The 15,643-nt window shown below is 40.5% G+C and overlaps 1 protein-coding gene across 1 annotated transcript in view; it reads left to right on the top strand.

The window, feature by feature from the left end:
* LOC116983311 (mitochondrial carnitine/acylcarnitine carrier protein-like) overlaps positions 1–12,749 on the top strand; it is a 204,718-nt gene extending 191,969 nt beyond the window's left edge. Inside the window, exons 13-17 of the mRNA XM_033037018.1 lie at positions 1,915–2,016; positions 2,895–2,969; positions 5,512–5,577; positions 6,744–6,882; positions 9,687–12,749. Coding sequence (XP_032892909.1) covers positions 1,915–2,016; positions 2,895–2,969; positions 5,512–5,577; positions 6,744–6,882; positions 9,687–9,820 — 516 coding nt within the window. The 3' untranslated portion in view covers positions 9,821–12,749. The remainder of the gene's footprint in view (positions 1–1,914; positions 2,017–2,894; positions 2,970–5,511; positions 5,578–6,743; positions 6,883–9,686) is intronic.
* Positions 12,750–15,643: the final 2,894 nt, after the last annotated feature.

Genomic DNA, 15,643 nt, shown 5'->3' with positions numbered 1-15,643 from the left:
TTGAGGAGGTGGAAAAGCTATTTGGGAGAAAGAAAAGCCAGAAATCTCTAGGAGCGGACAGTTTCCCACTCTACCCTCAAGCTCTGTGCCGAATACCTGGCACCAGTCTACACAGACATTTTCAACCAGTTCCTGCAAACCTGCACTGATCCTGCCTGCTTCAAAGTTTCCACTATTGTTCCTGTACCCAAGAAGCCAAGGATTACTAGTCTTAATGAATACAGGCATGTTGCACTGACCTCTGCAATCATGAAAAACCTTGAAAAACATGCTGGCAGACCTGAAAAATACCACAAACCCCCTGCTGGACAACCTGCAGTTTGCATACCAGGCCAATAGATCAGTGGATTATGCAGTCAACCTAGGCCTGCACTTCATCCTCCAGCACCTTGACCGCCAGAGGACCTATGCAAGGATTTTGTTTATGGATTTTAGCTCTGCATTCAACACCATTGTGCCAGAGCTACTACACTCCAACTCTCCCAGTTGACTGTGCCTGAACCAGGAATATAAAAAAGGGATTGCAACATTGCAGGACTGAGTCTCCCGGGATTGCAGCATTGTAGCAGGTAGGGTTCCAATCCCATTGTGAATTTTTACCTGCAGAGGGAAGATTTCTTCTCAAATTTGTTTTTTTTTTCAAATTAAAAAATGTGAATAACTTGTGAAATATAACATTAATCTGAACGAAACTTGACACAAACCACCACAGGACAATGGTGAGTAAGATGGTGCAAAAAAAAAAGCACTATCAAGTACCGTTTTGGCGTAGTTCCGGGATCACATACACGCAGATGGATGGATGGGAGTTTTAATTATTTATAAGATGATAAGATAGATAGATGAATGAAAGATATGCAAACAAGTAACAATGATAAAAGGAAACAGGTCATTGTTAGCTGTAGCTAGGTGAGAAAGGTCAGCGTGGGAATGGGAATTAAAGTGTTTAGCAACCGGGAGATCAGGTAGGTCCAGGCGGACTGAGCGAAGGTGTTCAGCGAAACGATCGCCCTGGGTACGTTTGGTCTCGCCGATGTATAAGAGTCCACATCTTGAACAGCGGATACAGTAGATGTAACAGGCTACAGTCATTGTTGTCTAACAAAGGGGCAATCGAGGAAACTGACCTGTCACTCAAACTTAACAGCCACGCAATTCATGTTCGCTAGAGGTGTGTACTTTCAATTTGACTGTACATGGGTTTAACTGCATATGATAATATTCCTTGAATTCTGTTGCTAGCATTGGGAGGCAATGATTGTAAGTAGAATCCTGAAGTGTGTCTCATTTGCAGTGTTTTTGATTGAATTTGGCAGGACTTGTGGACAGTGCTGAGGGTGAAGGAGTGTGTTGAGTTAGTGATATTTGGCGTCCGTGCAGTGTATTTGTAACCATAGGGGAAGGAAAGGTCTTGTGGAAATGCGGAGAACAAAGTTGCAAACTGAATGCACTATATTTCAGTGAGGCCAGAATGAGGGTCAGGTGCATGAACAACCTTAATCCAATTGAATGGTCGAAAAAGCCAGGCAAATTGAATGGCCTACTTCCATATTGCTAGTCCTGCTAACTATTTTGTTGAACGTATTTGAATTTTTGTTTTAATTTTACAGACAATTCTTTGTTTTTAATTTTATGCCCTGCCCACTCAAAAACCACCAGAAGCAGTCTAGATGGCAACCCTTACGACTAAGATTGTAATACTTACAAAAGCTGGAGAAGACGAAACAATAGTATCTCTCAGCCTGCACCACATACATAATTTTATTGGAGTTTTTTTTGGATGTGCCAGGACAAAATAAAAACTAGTTATTTGAGATGTGTGGGGGCTGTAACCTGAAGAATTCTGTACTTTCCAAAAATGTGTTCCCTTGGTTAAGATTTCTATTGGTTAATTTTCCTTTTTCTTCTTTGCAGGACCGTGTTACATTTCGGAGAATAATTGTGAAAAACAATGCAAAGAAGAGGAAGGCGTATGAAATATTCATTGAATCAGTTCCTCTGTTGAAATCACTGGAGGTATAGTTGTTTTCTTGTACACCCTGTACACTAGCATTATCCTACACACCAGGGACAATTTACAAATTTTACCGAAGCTAATTAACATACAAATCTGTATGGCTTTGGACGACCTACAGATTTGTATGGTTAATTGGCTTCGGTATAAATTGTAAGCTGTTTCTGCTGTGTAGGAAAACGGAGCACTCGGAGAAAACCCATGCGGTCACAGGGAGAATGTACAAATTCCGTACAGACATCACCCATAGATCTGGATCAAACCAGAGTCTCTGGAGCTGTAAGGCAGCAACTCTAGCACTGTACCAATTAGAGAACAAAGAACATTTAGTTAGCATAGTGATAACACTCTGAAACATATTGGCGTTATCAGGTGGAATTTCATGTTGGCTGTATGAGCAAATGATGAGCAAATTGGCAACACGGCCTGATTTTGTTTCAGGTTGAATTCCCATCTGTGCCCTTTTAAGTTCATTTAAGGCAAGAAATCATGAGAATTCATTTGGAAGTGATTGAAGTTGTGGGCTGGTATTGTTTTTGGTTCATTTTTACAGTCATCTTGAAGATAATTGATTTGGGCTTCTGCTGATAGCTAAAAGTAAAGTTTTACACTACTGAGGATGCACTGCATTCTTTGGCTTGCACTATCAAGGCCTAGTTTTCTAGAACACGTACAAGTCCCACCACAGATTATCATTTTTGTCCTTAATGGGTCCAATTCCTTCCCTCATTACCCTCTTGCTGTTAATATACCAAAATAAAATGCTTGGGATTTTCCTTAATCATGCTGACATTGATTTATATGAATTGGTGTTTATTGAACTACACTAAAGTCATCAAATATTTCCAACGTTCCATTTAATATCTAATTACGGTTTCAGCTTCCAGAGAGAATGAAGATCGTTGATGTAATAGGAGAGCGATCATATCAAGACAATGATCTTATCATTAGGCAGGTAATAAGTCGACTTCATGAGATGTACAACCTTAATGACATTTCTTTTTTATTTTAACAATTACGTAAAAACTTGCAATAACATTTTCTTTACTTTGGACTTTGCTTTAAAGATACAGTGTGGAAGCAGGCCCTTCGACCCACTGAGTCCGCGATGACCAGTGATCACCCCGTACACTAATACTATCCTACACGCTTTGGACAATTTACAATTTTACCGAAGCCAATTAATCTACGTACCTGCATGTCTTTGGAGTGTGGGAGTATGTGTGCGTATGCAAGCAATATCATGGAGTTGGAGAGAGACTGCATGAGCATAGAAATGCCCTCAGGTCCACCAATTCTGCGCTGACCATCAAACACCCATTTGCGGTCCACCTTCCCATCAACACCCACCAGATTTGAAGTACACATCCCCTTCTGTGTGGGGAATAAAGTTGTCCTATGGGTCCCTTTTAAATCGTCCCTTCTCATCTTAAGCCCTAATGCCCTACCCTACCCCGGAGACAAGATTATGGCTATTCACCTTAAGGATGCCACTCATACGTCACCAGCTTATTTACAGGGAAAAGTTCATGTCAGAGGGGCAGACTCAGACCATTCAGCCCTATTGAGTCTATAGGTGACAATGTAGTCATTGATGGGAGCCGAGGGAGTATATAGTAAATTGGAAACTGAATCATATCCATCAGTTTCCCAATTGTTCTCCCTTGCGCCTTATGTCCATTGTTGATTACGCTGGATCCAGGTTTGGATGGTTACGTACATTTTCTGCAAAACATAATTCACAGGGATTTGAACACGGTGATGGCAGTGGCCTTCAAACCAAAAAGGAATGTCAAACTCTCTAACGTATTTATCAGTTCAATATTTAAACTTTGACCATTATCTCTAGCAGAACCAAAATGAAGCCGAGCTAACTTTCTGAAGAAAAGTCTCAGCCCAAAACGTCCACCTATTCCTTTTCTCCAGAGATGCTGCCTGACCCGCTGAGTTACTCTAGCATTTTGTGTCTATCTTTTCCACAGGCAATTTATTATGTAGGAATTGAGAGAGAATTGCTGTTGGTGTGCTGAAGGACTAAGCCCTTGTCCTGTGAAAACTTAGCACAGTAGCATGGGCACCTTTTGAGAACCTGTGATATTTGGAAAAGTATTCCTTTGAGCCATTTCAGTGCTTTATTTTACTACTGTTTACTAATCCGAGTAGTAGCGCCATCGAGTGTGGCAGCCTCGCCAGCAGCTGTCTGTCCTTTCATCCTTTTTAGTTATTTTTAGTCTGTCTTAAAGTTTGTTTTTGGAGGTCTTTTAGTATTTTTTATGTGAGGGGTGGAGGGGGGAAGGGGGAAACCGTTTTTCTCAGTTACTAACTGGTCGAGGATGCATCTTTCCTCCGAGCTGCATCTTCGCCCCCTCCTCGCGGCCTACCATCTGGATTGGTGCGGCCTTTCCTGCCGGAGACCGGCCAGAGCTTCAGCAGCGGCGCAGCACTGGATTCCATCGCGGAGTGGAACGATGCCTTACCGGGATCGCCGTGTTGGAGCTTCAGAATGCTGGGTCTGCCGACTTTAACACCGTGGAGCTGTGGTCTGCGGAGCTTCCAGCCATGGGCAACGCTGACTTTAACATCGCGGAGCCTGGGATCCTTGCCGGTGTCGCCAGCGTTGAATCTCCACCCAGCTCGGCCTGTGGACTTCGGGAGCCGCGGTCTCCGGTAGGCCGCTGAGAGTGTTCTTTCGTTCGAGGGCCCCAAACATCGGGCCGCCGTTGCGGCGACTGCGGAGGCCTCAATAGGAACCGACCACTGGTGAACGTGCGGAAGAGGACTGAACTTCGTTGCCTTCCCTCACAGTGGGAAACATTGATTCCGCTGTGGGGAGATGTTTTTATGTTTTATGTTAAATTCTATAGTATTGTGTTTATCTTATTTGTGTGCTGCATGTAACTCAAATTTCACTGCACCAATTGGTGTACATGACAATAAATGTCCTTTGTCGTTTGTCCTTTGTTTGCTTGTCACCTTTCCAATTATGTGATCCCTTGACCACTGAAAAATCTCTCACAGACTGGCAATTTTTGTGACTTCGAGTCTGTTCCCTTTAGGAATCGAATTATGGATTTCCTTTGAATTCCCTCAAATTTTACTCTTTAGCCTAGCTACAACTTTTCATGATCTTAATCATGCCCTCTGTACCTGAAGAACTGAAAATCAAAAGTACTCCATTATCCAGCTCCCCTACAATTTTTTTTTTGCAGACCAAAACTTTCTTTAAAAAAAAAAAAAAACAGATTATTTTTTCAAGCTCCAGCTCCTGGATTCTTCAAGGCACTTTTCTATAAAAAGCCACTCCAGTCTTTTCACCGTGGGAGGAAAAAACGCTCACAGAATTAGTTTTATAATGAGCGCAACATGCCGATGGATGTAATTCTCATCACACATAGGGGAAGTCAAACTGATTAAATTATTGATTTGGATGTATGTCAAAGCAAGTTGCTTTCAACTTGCACTTTTCAAATCTGAAATCTTTCTCCGTTGTTATGCAGGGAGATAAAGCAGACTGTTTCTTCATCGTACAATCAGGAGAAGTGAAGATCATGATCAAGAGCAAGGTAAGAGATTCACTGACGGAAACATGAGCTGATCACAAACCAAAGCAAAATAGAACTGATGCGGAAACTATAACAATAGCTAATTGCTGTAAATGTTGCTGTCTAAAGAAAGAAATAGGCAATATTTTGGGATGTAAATCTTTCAATGTAGTTGTATTTTTTTAAGCAACTGGAGTGTCAGGGAAAATGAGTGAGGTAGGGTTGTTTAGTTGAAGGGAAGGGGTGATTAAATGACATGATTGATGATTATACAAAGGTAAAATTAGTTAAGAGGTGAATGGCAGAACCATTATCAGCATGTGAGGTCAAAAAACTGTCAAGGAGTAGCAGATATGATTTAAGTTTATCAATCTAATTGCGCAGAACAGAATGCTGTAAAATACTGAATCAAACAATGAGATTCTTCCCTTGAACTTGGAGTCGGGAGTGGAGAATTAAGATGGCAAGCTAATAAAAAGATTGAACAGCTTTAAGATCTTTGGTAATTTGTGGCAGCAGGGGAAAAAAAGTAGAATGATTGAAGTTGCGATTTAGACTGAGTCTGGTGGTGCGCATTTCCAAGCTTCTGCAGCCTCTGCCAGACGGGAACCGGGAGAAGGAGGAATTACTGGGGTGGAACAAGTCTTTGATTATATTGACTGCAGTGCAAAGTGTCCATGGAGGCAATGGTGGGAAGTCTGGTTTGTGTGATGATCTGTACTCTGCAATTTCTTGTGGTCTTGGGCAGAGCTGTTCCCAAACAGGTTAACTCCTAACATTTGAAATACTTTTTATTGGCAAATGCATTGATGATACTCCTAAATTTTCAATGAACAGTTTCCAAACAATAGGCTTTTTTTTTTAAACTGCAGATGCTAGAAAAATAAAATAGAAACACCATTTTCTGTTTAAATTTCAATTAATAGGATTGTGATTTTAGGGTTTGACTAAAATTTCCTTTTAGTTTCTTTATCTTCGAACATCAGTTTTGTAAAAGTGTTTGTTGTGATTTCAGTAGTCATGGAGCAGGGAAAAATGTGAATTTAGGCCCCTGTATGCTGACTTTGGAGAACCCTGATGAAGCACCATAATTTAAATGCTTTCTTTTAACTTGCTGAATTGAAATTGATTCAATGCTGTACTGTTCATTATCATTAAAACCAAGCATTTGTATTTCCTTTGCTTAGACACTGGCAGACCAAGAGGACAATGCAGAGGTGGAAATTACCAGATATAGCAGGGGCCATTATTTTGGGGAATTGGCACTGGTTACCAACAAACCTAGAGCAGCTTCAGCATATGCAATTGGACCCGTTAAATGCTTAGGCAAGTATACAATTGAATTGAGCATAACATAAGTATAAACTGGAATCCACCACAATGTCATGGCTGATCTTGCACTCCTCAATGCAACTTTCCTGCTCTAACCCACTTCCCTTGACTCCCCTAATATCAAAATTTCTATCAACGAATTGAATGTGCTTGGTGACAAAGTGTCCGCAGCTCTCTTGCATAGATAATTCCAATGATCACTGGCCTTTGAGTGAAGATACTTCTTGTCTCAGTGTTGAGTGACCATACCACCATTTTGAGACTGTAACCCTCTTTTGACACCTCAACAAAAGAAAATATCATTATAACATCAACAATACTCCAACCCAGAACAAATTAGTGTGCTTCAATGAGCTTACTTCTCTCAAAGTCCAGAAACTGTAGAACCTGTCTGCTTATTCTATCCTCGATGGACAATCCCTTCCAACCCCATACCAGGAAACTATCTGGTGTACCTTTGTTGCACTCCCTTTCTCACAAGTACATCATACCTTGAGTAGGAAGGCCAGACCTATACAAACTATTCCAAATGAAATCTCACCAGAATTCTAAATGATTGTAATAAAATATTAACCCCTCTTTTTGATAATGGCCAGCATTACATTTTACCTTCCTAACTGCTTATTATATCTCCACATCAAATGTGAAAGAACATGCAGGTCCCTCTGAACACCAACTCTTCCTCATTACAAAATGCTGATCTGAAATTATCTTTTACCTAGGTAATTATTTAACATAGTCAGTTCTTGCACTGTTATTGCTAATTTGCTTTGTCCAGTCTATTTGCCTATCTTGTAACATGCTATGTACTTTCAGTTAAAGTTCCTTCGTTTTTATCTTTTTACAATTTTTTACTACTTCAATCCTATTTGGAGGTACAGGTATATGTTCTGTCCCTCCATAATAGACTTAGGCAATTATTACCCATTTCACAACCCCACTTTATTACCTCATCCATTCCACTCAATTTACCCAAACTCCATTCACCTGAACCTGCCTCGCACTATTTAGTTTAAAGCCCCATCTGCAGTTCATCATTTGATTAGGACATTGAGTTCAATAAACCCCATTCCAGTGGAATAGTTCCCACAATCCTGAATCCTAGTGCCAATGACCCATGAATTGATCCCATTTCTGTCTTTGAGCCACTGGGATAAAGGTACTAAAGAGCAGATCTTTGATTATTTTGTTGTGCCAATCTTTTGTGGCTCCAGAGATTATCATCTTTGTGGTCCTATTTTTTCATTTAGTCCCCTTGGGTCCTGTTACTTGAAAATTTACCTCGTGTTTCTACATCAGGATCCTGCACAGACCATATAACTTTTTTTCTTTCTAATTCAGTTCCCCTCTATTTCTGAGAAGGATATCCCTCCTTTGGCACTTTAGGCAGTACAGTTTTTAGATTTGTGCTTGTAGTTGTATCTATCTTCCTGACTCTTCATTCCCCAAATACTGTTTCCTCTATTCTCCCGTTATTATAACATTCTTCTTTACCCCCACCCCGTCTGAAGTGACCTCCCGGAGACCTCTAATCTCATTCACAAAAGCAGCAAGAATTTCATGTTTTAGAAATGCCAGGGCTGAGGCAAATGTCTGTCTGCTCAAAACCTGCCTTTTCTATTTGTTTAGCATTTGAATATTTTCCAATTTATGTACCTAAATCCTGGAGTCATAGATGGTCATTGAATCATGGATCAAGTGTGTGCTGACCAAGATCACGCTTAAATTACTCTCTCCACATTCCCATCAACCCCTCCCTTCTCCCCCAATTCTACTGCTCATAGAACATTAAATATTACAGCACAGGAGCAGGCCTTTTGGCCCACGAGGTCTGTGTTGAACATGATGCCAAGTTAAACTAATCTCTGCCTGCAAGTGATCCGTCCCTCTATTCCCTGCATATCTATGTGCCTATCTAAAGGTCTGTGCAATGCCACAATCATATCTGCCTCCACCACTACTCTGTGTAAAAAGAACTTGGCCCGCACATCTTCTTTGAATTTTGCCCCTCTCACATTCAAGCTATGCCCTCTGGTCTTTGGCATTTTCAACACAGTAGGGACAATTTACAGTGACCAAATAATCTACCAACCTGCAGGGCAGCACAGTGGCACTGTAGTAGAGTTGCTGCCTTACAGTGCCAGAGACACCCGTTCAATCCTGTCTACAGGTGATATCTGTATGGAGTTTGTACATTCTCTCCAGGTCCTCCAGTTTCCACCCAGACACCAAAGATGTACAGGTTTATAGCTTAATTCGCTTCTGTAAATTGTAAAAATTGTCCCTTGTGTGTAGGATAGTGCTAGTATATGGGGTGATCACTGGTCGGTGGGCTGAAGGGCTTGTTTCCATTTTGTATCTAAAGGATGTCGAGGAAACACACATGCAAACTCCACACAGCACTGGAGGGCAGGATTGAACCTAGGTCACCAAAGCTACAAGGCAGCAGGTCTGCTGGCTGTGCTGCTGTGCCGTCATAATGTTCTTGGCCCAAAGTACCTAGTTTGATTCCGGATACTAGTTTGAAGATCTACTGGTGAATTGTAGACAAAATCACGCTTAAGAACATGGTGCAAGACTAATTAAAAAGATCTCCAAATGTGTGCGGTTACTTTCTAGTGTAAATAATTATCTGACAAAGACTCGGCTGATATTTCAGTACCACATTGGAAAAACATTTCAATGCAATGCAGTAACCTTTCTTGAAGCTTTTTCCTCAAACATGTCACTTGCATTTTAATGTGCAAAATAACTTGCTGTTGAACAAAGGTTTTAAATGATTGCTTTCTTCTTTGCAGTGATGGATATCCAGGCATTTGAAAGGTTGTTAGGCCCTTGTATGGACATCATGAAGAGAAATATAGTGAATTATGAAGAGCAACTTGTCACCATGTTTGGTACCAGTTTGGACTTGGAGAATCCTGGTTTATAGGCACAATATTATTTAGTGCCTTTTCACTTTTCAGTTTGATGGAAACAAAGTGAAAAAACACCTATAAACACAAAAAAAACTCCCCACTGAAGAAAAAAAAATAGCAGTAAATGAGCAAAACTGCATTTTCTGCCTTTTTCCACGTAATGGGGGCAACCACTAAGCGGATGAGATACATTACCACCCAGCCAGGGATGAGAAAAAGTGTGGCATATGTTCTGTTTTTTTTTTTTGTTATCTGCCTTCTTGGTTTAAAAAACACACATTCTGTACCTTGGGTTGATTTTCTTCCAAAAACAGGAAAGAAATGTTGATTTATGAATTATCAAACTGAACCACAAAGACAAATACTAAATGTAATTTTTGATAAGATGAAATGAGCAGATTCTGTGTTTCTTTGTTACTTATATAAGTAGGTGACCAGTTCTTGCCAAACAAAAACCTAAAAAGAAAATGTTTGGCTGTTGTAAAGCTTTGATTGCTTCTGTGGTTTCACCACTGGGTGTTTGAAAAGTATCTGGATAGGTTTTAATGTTTCATATAAAACTGGCTTCTTTAAAGCTTCCCTGAATTGTGTTGAACATAGACTACCAAAGTTGCTTCAAATCAAGAGTTTTCTAAGATTGAAAGTTGTGCATCTGTAGTGGGTTTTCAGTATAATACCATTTCACAGTATGAAACAATGTGCAAGTCAGATGAAATGCGTTGGTCTGTAGGATAGGGGTGTACAAAAGGCCACTTGCACATTTCTAACAGTTTAATTGTATGGCAGATCTCCAGTTTACTACTCTGTGCAGTACCAAACAGACATTGGAACAAAGCTGCTGTTCCTCTAAATGTCAAATTGTTACATAAATGTCACTTACCATATCTCTCCCCCTTTGTTGTGGTTTTGTAATTTACTTGAGTTGAAATATATGCATTTTTTAAAAAACCATTTGAACCTTCTCGGGTTCACAGTGTGCTTGCTACATGGGCAGTGGTTTATGTTACTTGTCGAGACGACTACCAAAAACAAGATGTGAAAATTTGTTTCTTTTTTGTTCCTTTATTACCATCTTGTGTTTTTTTCCCCTCCTCCACCACTGTTCAGATCAGGACTCGCTTGAAGATACTCAGCTCAGTTGCGTGTTCAGGAATTGGCAGGCATGTGCGAGCCTTGCTTCTCTGCCCAGACATTGTGCCACCAATTGTTTGCATCACCACCAGCAAATCCACTGCCACTCCAAGTCCAAAACACTCCTCGACATGCCTGCTCCCTTCAGAGAAGTGTTGAGCAGATTGATTGAATATTGCATTTGAGGTGTCTCAGATCTTCACTGAAAGCTTGGAACTCATTCAGTATTTGAGAGAGATGTCATGATCAACTGTACAATAAAAGTTGGCAATTTGATGTATGACGGAATTCACTGAGAATTTTGTCCTACACCATTGATGCATCAGTAGTCACTGAATCATGAAGTTGACCTTAGCGTAAAAACTTTATAATCAATGTGGTGTAAGGAGTTACAATGAAGTGATTAAAGTCGCCATTTAATCCTGACCACAATGATAACCCAAACATCTCAGGCTGACAAATCCCCAAGTCCAAAGGTGTAGAAATATTTGATTAAGGGCATTTTTTATGTTTAGTGTATATTTCCTTCCATAAATATGTGGTGCACCCTTCAATAAATTGAACGTACAATAATTTGAGTTTTTCTTACTGGACCACATAAATGGTAGATGTAGTTGATTATTGTCTGAACAGAAATGCTGGTAAGTATACATAAAGCTGGTACAGACATTTACCAATGTCACAGAAAAAACTTCTTGGATCCTTTCTTACTTAGCAAGTCATTGGTTTGTCTGAGTGGCCCCGGGGTTTGTGATGCAGTCTGTGCGGAACTAGCTCTTCTGAGACACCTTGTGTAATATGCTAGTGAGGGGCTCAACACCTCTTGATTCCCACATGATTGTTCTGTTGAGAATGGAACTGCAGTTGAAGGCAGGATCACACTGAGTTGGTACAGAAATCCTGTTGGCTTTTGCTCTCCCGCGACAGAAGGGACAGAAGAATGTGGTGCCTGCCAAATGGTGACAAAGGGGTACGAATTATCAGGAAATGTTAGAAGGGGATTTCGGTTTACCTTTGTCAAAAACTATTTTTGTATTTCTCAGTTTTGAGATGCCATTATTTCAACAAAGTGTGCACCTGCTGTATTAAATTGATGGAATATCACCAGGACTTGCATGCTGCCCTTCAGCCAAACGTAGGCCATCGTGAACGTTGGAAGATCAGTTACCTGGCATTGCGTTTCTTTGATCGTCACACTCTGCATGCTTTACTGTGCGGGATGCTTGGTGATTTGAAGTTAGCATTCTTTTTTTGCAAAAATAACTGGATGGGTTTTGATACCTTATCTTGAAGGTCGGGTTTGTTTCTCAGGTGAACGGTTGGCACAAGGTAGTTTGTATGCATAACAAAGTGTGTCTGCTTCCCAAAGCCGATGGTCAATATGACTCGGTGGGCCAAAGGCCCTGTTTACATGCTGTATCAATCAATCACAGTTTGCCGAGACCATTTAGGAAGAACTAAATTCCTGAATAAGTAACTAACGTTGAAGAATTTCAGTTCTATTTAATCAAGCAAGTCCCTTAAATAAATCTCACAAGAGTGTGTGGCTGGAGAATGTGAACACCATTTTACCCACTCCCCTCACCTCAGCACACTGTCACAATGAACTGCATAGCTTGACATTTGGTTCCCAGGTCATGTTCTGTTCAATCTTTGATCCATGATTATCCCTGGGATCATCGTGGTTTAGATGCTACATTGAATCCGGCTGCTATCATTACGTGTGCACTACTTGGGCTGTTTCCTTCCTTAACTTAATTGCTGGCTCAGTGTGTGGTCTAGTTCATTTTTTTTACTACTTGTACAAACATCGATATTCAGACCTCAAAAAAAGAACAGAAAGGTGCCAGTTTTGAATGTGTACAAATCCATAATATATTCAAGCCAGTACAATGGTTTGATTTTTAAAACTCGTAACTAAGTATTGAATAACATTCTAACAGAGCACTAATTTAATGAGAGTTGAATGGGTTAGTTACCTTTTGAAAGACAAATTCTTCTGCATGAAGATTATTTTTACAACCTTTCAATAACTTTTAAGGGCTGGGATTTTCTGTGGCTGTACAACCATTTTGGATGAAGCCTGTCCTACTTGCATGTCACAACCATTTTGGATGAAGCCTGTTCTACTTGCATGTCACAACCATTTTGGATGAAGCCTGTCCTACTTGCATGTCCTGAGGTACATATTCAGCTGCATTTGACTCCTGGAACGCGTCTTAAGTGAGCCCTGATGGTGAGTATTGGTTTAGTTGACCAGAAGGGTGTGGAATGCATCACTGTTGAGCAGAATCTTGCCTTCCATTAATCCACAGGAGCACAGAATCTGACAAGAATGACTATTCCTCATCAACAGTAGTAACTTGGGCAAAAAGATTTATTTTTGCACCTGCAAACTTGGTTCTAGTTCTAGTGTTGCAGTTTAGGTTTAGAAATGCAGTGTAGAAACAGGCCCTTCGGCCCACCGAGTCCACCCATACACTAGTTCTATCCTACACACTCGGGACAGTTTACAGAAGGCAATTAACTCACTAACCTGCACGACTTTGGAATGTGGGAGGAAGCCGGAGCACAGTTACAGGGAAAACGTACTTATTGCAGACAACACCCATAGCCAGCATTGACTCTGGGTCTCTGGCACTGTAAGGCAGCAAATGTACCGCTGCGCCACTGCCGCCAACAAACTAAAACCAAAGATTAAAACTAGTAATGCAATTGATCTATCTGCTAAGAATTGGCATTTATAATAATTTAGCTCACTGACAGAGAATGAATCTGAAGCGTAAAGGAAAGCTGTATTAAATACCTTGAGCTAAGGTGAGATGCTGCGCGGTAGTTATTGATATGTGCTTCATTTCCTGCCTAATGCCTGTAATATTGTACACTGAGAGGAAAATATACAAAACCTGCAGCACTGTGACAGGAATAGTTATTCACAATAGCAAATGTGATCAGAGTGAGTGGTAAAATATCTTACAAATTTTGAGTGCGATCTTTACATTCCGCATGTGGTGTTCCAGCTTTACACAACATTTGGCATGATTTTACCCAATTTCATATTAGCAGATTTCAAAATGCTTACCTACCTTTATTAAGGCTAAGTATCAATGTAACAAAAGGGGTGCAGCATAGCATTGGTGCCCACAGTCCACTGATCACACGCAAACCTGTCATCTCTCCATGTTACATCACACCACAAACATCCATTCAGTTTGCCATGAGTCACATATAATTCCAAATGCTTTTTTTATAATCCATATTTAGCAAAGATTTCCTTTATTCTCAATAAACCATCTTAAAATTCCATGATTAGTGAGCCATTGGCCTTTTTCAGAAATGTGTCAAATTAACCTGCTTCGTCTGAGTGTTTAGCCATATTTTGTAATGTTGCTTATCAATAACAACTCTGAAAAACTTTGTCAGTGCAAAAGCCACTCAGTAATCTGTATCAATGAACACCACCTGTATATGGTACAAAAACTCATAACATGATTAGAAGCATTTGATCTCATTTACCATTATTTATTCATGCGTGGGATTTGCTGATAGATTAAGGCAATCATTTAACCTGACCTGCTTGATGAGATTACTGCCTTGTTATCATGTTTAGTGATCAATTACTTTTACTCCAGATACCTGATTGAGCAGGGCATAAAAAGAGGGATTTATATTGATTGCAGTGTTTTCACAGTAAAACCTTATACTCTATTTCTCGACAGATTAAACTTTTTCACTTGATAATCTTTGGTCAAATATTATTGCCTGATTGTAGAGAACACCATGTTTAACTTGGACAAATTGGCTCAATCTGTAAAATGATTATTACTGTTTAAAATAATTCCATGGTAGTACATAGGAAAGTATTGGTAAAGGGCAAATGTTTGCTAATATAACCTGTTTGCTGTTCTGTTAGATAGCAGCTGATCTGTATTGCACTTCAGAAACTCAGGCACTGGTGGAAGAAAATAACACAGCACAGTGGCACAGCGGTAGAGTGCCTTACAGTGCCAGAGATTCAGGTTCGATCCTGACTACGAGTGCTGTCTGTATGGAATTTGTTCGTCCTCTGCAAGGGTTTTCTCCGGGTGCCCCGGTTTCCTCCCATATTCCAAAGATGTACAGGTTTGCAGGTTAATTGGCTTCAGTAAAATGTAAATTTTCCCTAATGTGTAGGATAGTGCTAGTGTACGGTGTGATCGTTGGTCGGCACGGACTCGTTGGACCGATGAGCCTGTTTCCACGCTGTGTCCCTTAAAAAAGAAATGGAGGTTCGCATCTCAGATGAAGCACTTCATTGATATTGTTGCTTGAATCTTGCATTTTACTAGTTCAGTTATTGTTGGCAGGTGATGCATTCCATGGAGGGTAAAACCAAGTTTATAATGTACATCGATAAACCTAGAGGCAATAGCCTTGAGCAGACTCCACATTGTCAGTGGAGACACAAGGAATTGTAGTTGCTGTAAACCTGCATCGAACACACAGTTCTGGAGTAATTCAGTGGGTCAGACAGCATCTCCGGAGGACATCTACCCATCACTTGCCAGGCTTTGTCCTGCCTCCATCTCTTATCCAGCTTTCTCTCCCCCCTCCTCCATCAGTCTAAAGAAGGTTATCTCCCTGGAACGTCGCCTATCCATGTCATCTAGAGATGCTACCTGATTCGCAGAGTTACTCCAGCACTTTGTCTCCTTTTGTGTAAACCA

Source organism: Amblyraja radiata, chromosome 18 (genome assembly GCF_010909765.2).
Source record: "Amblyraja radiata isolate CabotCenter1 chromosome 18, sAmbRad1.1.pri, whole genome shotgun sequence".
Taxonomy (NCBI): Eukaryota; Metazoa; Chordata; class Chondrichthyes; order Rajiformes; family Rajidae; genus Amblyraja; species Amblyraja radiata.
This window is presented reverse-complemented; position numbering and strand designations above follow the sequence as displayed.